This window comes from Anastrepha ludens, chromosome 6 (genome assembly GCF_028408465.1).
Source record: "Anastrepha ludens isolate Willacy chromosome 6, idAnaLude1.1, whole genome shotgun sequence".
Lineage (NCBI taxonomy): Eukaryota > Metazoa > Arthropoda > Insecta > Diptera > Tephritidae > Anastrepha > Anastrepha ludens.
In genome coordinates, this window is record NC_071502.1 from 35,440,104 (window position 1) to 35,446,569 (window position 6,466).

Sequence of the window (6,466 nt, forward strand, 5' to 3'; positions counted from 1 at the left end):
CCTTGAGTAATTACATATAGCAAAGTCCATAAATTTGAGACTCTTTGCCCTAAACACATGCAATCGGATGAATGGTGCAGTGCAGTGATGCGTAAAAGACAAGCAGACAGACATGCATTCGTTTATATATATTTATACCATCTTGACTGAAATGCTCCCGGAACAACCGCCAAGTGATGCTCCAACTCATTCTCTAACATTCCTACAAAAAATACATCTCCCTTGCTTGACATTTGTAAAAGTTACGTCTACCTCTGCACGAGTTTTCGACTTTTTACACTTTTAAAAAGAGTTTATATTTCACAAAACCGAGTTTGTATTAAATTTTGCATTCAGAATGGATTTAATGGTGCAAAAACCTTAGAAATGTTGGAGAATTCTTTCGGTATTCTAATGAAAACAGCCTCTTACGAGTGGCATAGATGCTTCAGAAGAGATCATGAATTCATCGAGGACGATGAACGCAGTGGTAGGCGGTCGGCATCGAAAGCTGATGAAAACAACAATAAATAGAAAGAAAAGAAGAGAAAAGAGAAACTTTATCAATAACCGCAAATTAATAATCAGAGAATTGGCAGAAACATTGCTTATGGAGCCGTTCAGGACATTGCAGTTAAATATTTGAGCCGCGTTGACATCGCCAAAGACATGATATCCAAAGCTGAATCCGACCCAAGATTCATCAAATGCAAACAAGATGTGAGTTTATGAGTACGACACGTACTCCAGATACTCGTATAAGGCGAGTGAGTGGAGAACTCCGAATGACCCAAGACCAAAAAATTCATGTCGTTTTCAGTCAAAAGAGGAAATGATGCTCAACGGTTTTATGGATTGAGACGGTATTGTCCACCACGAATTTTTGCCAGAAGGTCAGACAGTTAATAAAAATTGTTATTTGGGCGTCATGATACGTTTACGAGAAGTCTTTCGCCAAAAAAATAAGATTTGTGACACCATTGCACAGTGCCATCATATCTGCGAATTTTTGATCAAAAATGAAACGAATATGGTCCTACAGCCATCGAATTCACCTGATTTCTGGCTTTGTTCACCTGATTCATCGAGACAAAAAACCATAACGGGGAACCGCTTCGGCGTTTCAACAGCTGTAAGGAGGTAACGGAAAAATCGAAGACGGCTCTGATGGCTATACTGAAACTAGAGTTCCAGAAATGTTTCGAGAACTGGATCAAACGCTGGCAGTTGATGAGGAGTACTTTGAAGTCAATAATGTTACTTTTTTTGTTTTTTTTTTTAGTTTTCTGAATATATTCCGTGAACTGTTTGATATATATATATAGTAAGTTTATTTCTTTAAATGAACCATATCCAATTATACATTCAGATATGCGGTTTAGGTATTTGTGGTCTTTTCCACAAGAAAAAATTATATTCAAGGAAGTTATATAATTTATTGATTACTAGCTTTAACTCACGGCCCCGCTCGCGTTCTCCATGTCTCTTCTTCTTTCTCTCAAGCGAGAAAGTCTGTTTTCGTGTTGTTGTTCACTCTCGTTCGATCTTGCATCTTTCTTTCTTTTTGCCCCAGTGGATTGTCTTAATAATTTAGATTTTCTTCTTGTCGACATATTGTGATCTCATTTAACGAATCTGCATAGAGAATGGAGTAAATAAAGGTCTCATATTTTGAAAATTTTTGTAGAAATGAGGCAATTTACATTTATCTTCGATCCATTTTTAAGAGTGTACGATACGGAATAGCGTGCGTAGTTGGGTCTTGAATCTGCATTACATTCATATATCTATATATATATAATTTTTCATTCCGGTTATTTGGTTGACGCGAATGCTTTTTTCAGGTATTATTTTGATTAATTTATTTTTAGCACGTCAAGTCTGAGTAAATAATTCACCTTCCTGTCTCAGAAATTGAATTCGAATGTAGTTTTAAATGCTTTTACCCGGCATCCATTGCTATGCCTCGTTGAATAAAATCAAAACCACCAATCAGAAAAATATCAAGCGAAATTATGTTTATTAATTTTCTATCTCAAACCTTTTTAAACTTTGCTTTTGGGTCACAGTTGAACAGCTTATGCGGATTATGAAGTCTAGAGTGCGCTATAAATAGTGGGAAATAGCAAAAACTAAGAATTTTTATATTCAATTTGAGCAAATATTCGATTATTAGTGACGAATGAGACTGGTGGCGCGGCCTGGGGGCTGTGGTAAGGGAGTTCCATCATAAAAATATGCCTATAACCTTCATTGGGTGAAAATATGAATGTATAAAAATTTTTACGTCATTTGGTGATGTTGTTTCGTAGTGATGCGTGGACAACGTACAGACATTCACCTTTATATTATAGAAAGATGTTTGAATATTTTTAGCTCCTCGCCTAAGATGTCGTTTTCATTTAAGATACATACACACATACTTGCAATTACACACTTCTTCGCATAAATCTCTTCACTCTTTCACACTGATTAATAAAAACAAAACCAAAATACAAACTGGATTATAGACAATGGAAAAATGTTTTCTGTTAGAAAAGGAATTAAATAATCCTATTGTATGAAAATGCTGTCTGTTCCAAAGAGCTTTACTATACATATCAGAACTTTTTATACAAATCACTCTTTTTTAATATAACTGAAATAAGGCATCCTATTGAGAGCAAACACTACATTTTGTACATTGCGACTCTCAGCAGACGAAAAGTTTTGTAGCTTCAATTTCTAGCGTCCACAAGTTGGTAAAATTGTTAAGAACTTATTTAATCTTATGTAAATATGTATATACAAATGTATACATACACAAATGTACCATATACGCAAGTAAATACATTTGCTTTGTAGAAAATTATAACAACAACAACATACATTCGCTTAGAATATTAATTATTGTATGTTTAGGGAAATGCTGAAAACGCATAAACTATTTTTGCTCTTGCCATATTAAAGTTATTCAAGACGATATTTTCCTGCATGAGTAGAGAATAAAACCAACAAAAACTTAAGCATTTACGTAAAAATCAAAAATTAAATGCAACCACAGTGCAGCATAAAAAGGGAAATATATGAATTTGGTGTACGTTCTAACCAGCCCAGACATACCTACTTAATTACATATTTGAAAATGATCAAAAGTTATACATGCATATACATATAAATATATATTAAAAATGTAGACAGATTAATAGCAGAAATATAAATTTATTGAATTTAATCCAAACGATTAGAGAAATGGTTGAATTTTTTCGGAATACCACACAAAACAAAAGATAAACCTTTTCTGCTGCATTCACATGCCTTCCTCATTTTCCAGTTTTGGGCAGCAGATTTGACATTTGTGTCTATTTGTAGTTCTGTATGTACTCCTTTCCACATTTTATCACACCAATTTCGACATGAATGCCTATGGAAATGTGCATACACATACACACATGTGTATGTATATGAGTGTGGATGAATTTGGATTGTCGAGGAGACCGCAAAATATTTGACCACCGAAAAACGCGATAAGTCGCCAGCAGCTCTATGAGTAATATAAAAGCGTGAATTTCCTAGTCCAATTCATCAGTTTCGTGTTGAAACTACAACTACCACTGCCTACATTTAGCACAAGCTTAGGTTTTCTTGTTTGCTGAAGAAACTTCCTCATCATCGTTAATCATGGCTGACAAAAAGAATCTACTGTTGCTCTTCGATCGTCCTAACGAGCCCATTTTCATGGAGAAGGGACAAGCTGCAGTGTTCGATGTGCCCGACAAATTCCTCACGGATCGCTATCGTCCCATCAGCAATGAGGTTCAAAGTCGTTTCGGTGAAAAGGCAGAGCAACGCATTCCCGTTCGAGATATATCCATTCCGGATCTGCGTTTACCCATGTCACTACCGCGAGATGCGCAATTTTCTCTTTTCATTCCGGCTCATCGTCGTATTGCTGGTCGTCTGATTGACATTTTCATGGGTGTGCGCTCCATTGAGGATCTTCAGAGTGTGGCTGTTTATGCTCGCGATCGTTTGAATCCGTATTTGTTCAATTATGCACTGTCGGTGGCGCTGCTACATCGTGCGGACACTAAAGGAATGGATCTTCCATCTTTTGCACAGAACTTCCCCGACAAGTTTGTGGACTCCCGTGTTTTCCGTCAAGTTCGAGAGGAAGCTACAGTTGTTCCTGAGGGATCACGTATGCCCATTACTATTCCACGCGATTACACTGCTTCTGATCTAGAGCCCGAGCATCGGCTTTGGTATTTCCGTGAAGATCTTGGCATCAATCTCCATCATTGGCACTGGCATTTGGTGTATCCCTTTGAAGCCGGCGATCGTGCCATTGTGAACAAGGATCGTCGTGGTGAACTCTTCTACTACATGCATGAACAAGTGGTAGCTCGTTATAACTTGGAACGTTTCAGCAATAATCTGGCTCGTGTTGTGCGCTTCAACAACTTGCGCGAACCTATCACGGAGGGGTACTTCCCCAAAATGGACTCGTTGGTGGCGAGTCGCGCTTGGCCACCCCGTTTTGAGGATACAAAATTGTCAGACCTTAACCGAGAGTTGGATCAAATTAATCTGGATGTGAGTGACATGGAGCGCTGGAGCGATCGTATATTTGAAGCCATATCGCAAGGCTTTGCCACTGATGTAAGTTTACTCCGCACCTACTTATCTATCTCCAAAATATACAATAAAACTAACAAAATGTTTCTTAATTCAGGAAAGTGGCAATCAGATACCACTGGACGAGGTTCGTGGTATTGATATTTTGGGCAACATGATGGAATCGTCTATTATTTCTCCAAACCGGAGCTTGTATGGTGACTTCCACAATATGGGCCACGTGTTCATTTCATACTCTCACGATCCCGATCATCGTCATTTGGAGTCCTTTGGTGTAATGGGTGATTCTGCTACTGCCATGCGGGACCCCGTTTTCTACAGATGGCACGCATACATCGATGATATCTTCCAGGAGCACAAAACTCGTCTCACGCCATACACTCTACCAGAGCTCAGTTACCAAGGTGTATCTGTCACTGGTGTGCAAGTAGCTCCTGAAGGAGGTCAGCCAAATGTTCTTCAAACTTTCTGGCAACAATCAGATGTTGACCTCTCACGTGGAATGGACTTTGTGCCACGTGGAAATGTGTTTGCTCGCTTCACTCATCTCCAACATACTCCATTCACCTACACAATCAACATCAACAACGATGGTGGTGCGCAACGTTTCGGTACAGTACGAATCTTCCTGGGACCAAAGACAGATGAGCGCGGCCAAGGAATGCTCTTCAAAGACCAACGTCTGCTGATGATAGAATTAGACAAATTCATTGTGTCACGTAAGTATTTTACTATTATTCACCTATACATGCACACAGAGGTCACTGCTAACTTAAATTCAATCAACAGTAAACCCTGGCCAAAATACCATTCGACGTCGATCCACTGAGTCCAGTGTTACCATTCCCTTCGAACGCACATTCCGCGATTTAGACACCAATCGACCGGCTGCCGGTAGCGCCGATGAGTTAGAATTCAACTTCTGTGGTTGTGGATGGCCTAATCATATGCTCATCCCGAAAGGTTTACCCGAAGGTCTTCGCTGCGAGTTGTTTGTTATGGTATCCGACTATGATCAGGATAGGGTAAGAGAAAAGTCTTTGATTGAAAATCTTACTTTTTCGCGTATGCTAATCTTCTACTTTTGTGTTAGGTCGAGCAACAATTGGTGGGTGCGTGCAGTGATGCTGCATCCTACTGCGGCGTTCGTGATCGCCTCTATCCAGACCGTCGTGCTATGGGCTATCCATTCGACCGTCTGGCTCGCTCAGGTGCTGACCGCCTTGTCAATTTCTTGACTCCGAATATGAGCATAGTGGATGTGGTAGTGCGTCACGATAACCGCGTTGTGACGTAATCAACGAACACTTGGAATGAATTGATCAACTTTACCTGCTAGACTTACGATTACACAGCAATGGACATCTTTTAAACTCAAACAAATTGACATGATATGATTTCGATTTACCCACAAACACATTTTATACTTGTACGACATGTTACCCATAGCTCCGTCTGCGAAATGTTATTTGTTTTAACATAACTCAATCGGAGCCACTGATATTTGTTCAAATAAAAATTTTCCTTATATCACTGAATCAAATTTATTCAATTATTGGTTGGTATGAGTATTCTCTGATGGTCTATGTAAATATACTTTCTTGGTTAGCCCAATGGTGCGCCACTCAAGTAAAATATTTTAAGTTTTATCTTTGCGTAATAGCAAATCAAAAATGTGCAAAATTCTTTGTCAATAACAAAAGGCAATGAATAGGAGCTTTGCCGCATCCACACCATAACTTCAATATCGATGGGGTGTACATGAGATCAAGGAGCATTAACTGCGGTGATAAATGAATAAACTTCGGTGCATTACTTCAGCATTTCCAGTCGTACGAGCAAATTTTAAATACCTGGTGAAGTTAGAGAC

At 38.8% G+C, this 6,466-nt stretch overlaps 1 protein-coding gene across 1 annotated transcript; it reads left to right on the forward strand.

The window, feature by feature from the left end:
• The first annotated feature begins 3,559 nt into the window (after positions 1 to 3,559).
• LOC128866785 (phenoloxidase 2-like) lies at positions 3,560 to 6,133 on the forward strand. The gene is made up of 4 exons (XM_054107767.1): positions 3,560 to 4,620; positions 4,694 to 5,315; positions 5,386 to 5,621; positions 5,690 to 6,133. The coding sequence occupies exons 1-4, from the start codon at positions 3,640 to 3,642 to the stop codon at positions 5,891 to 5,893; spliced, it is 2,043 nt and encodes a 680-aa protein (XP_053963742.1). The 5' UTR covers positions 3,560 to 3,639; the 3' UTR covers positions 5,894 to 6,133.
• The last annotated feature ends 333 nt before the right edge of the window (positions 6,134 to 6,466 follow it).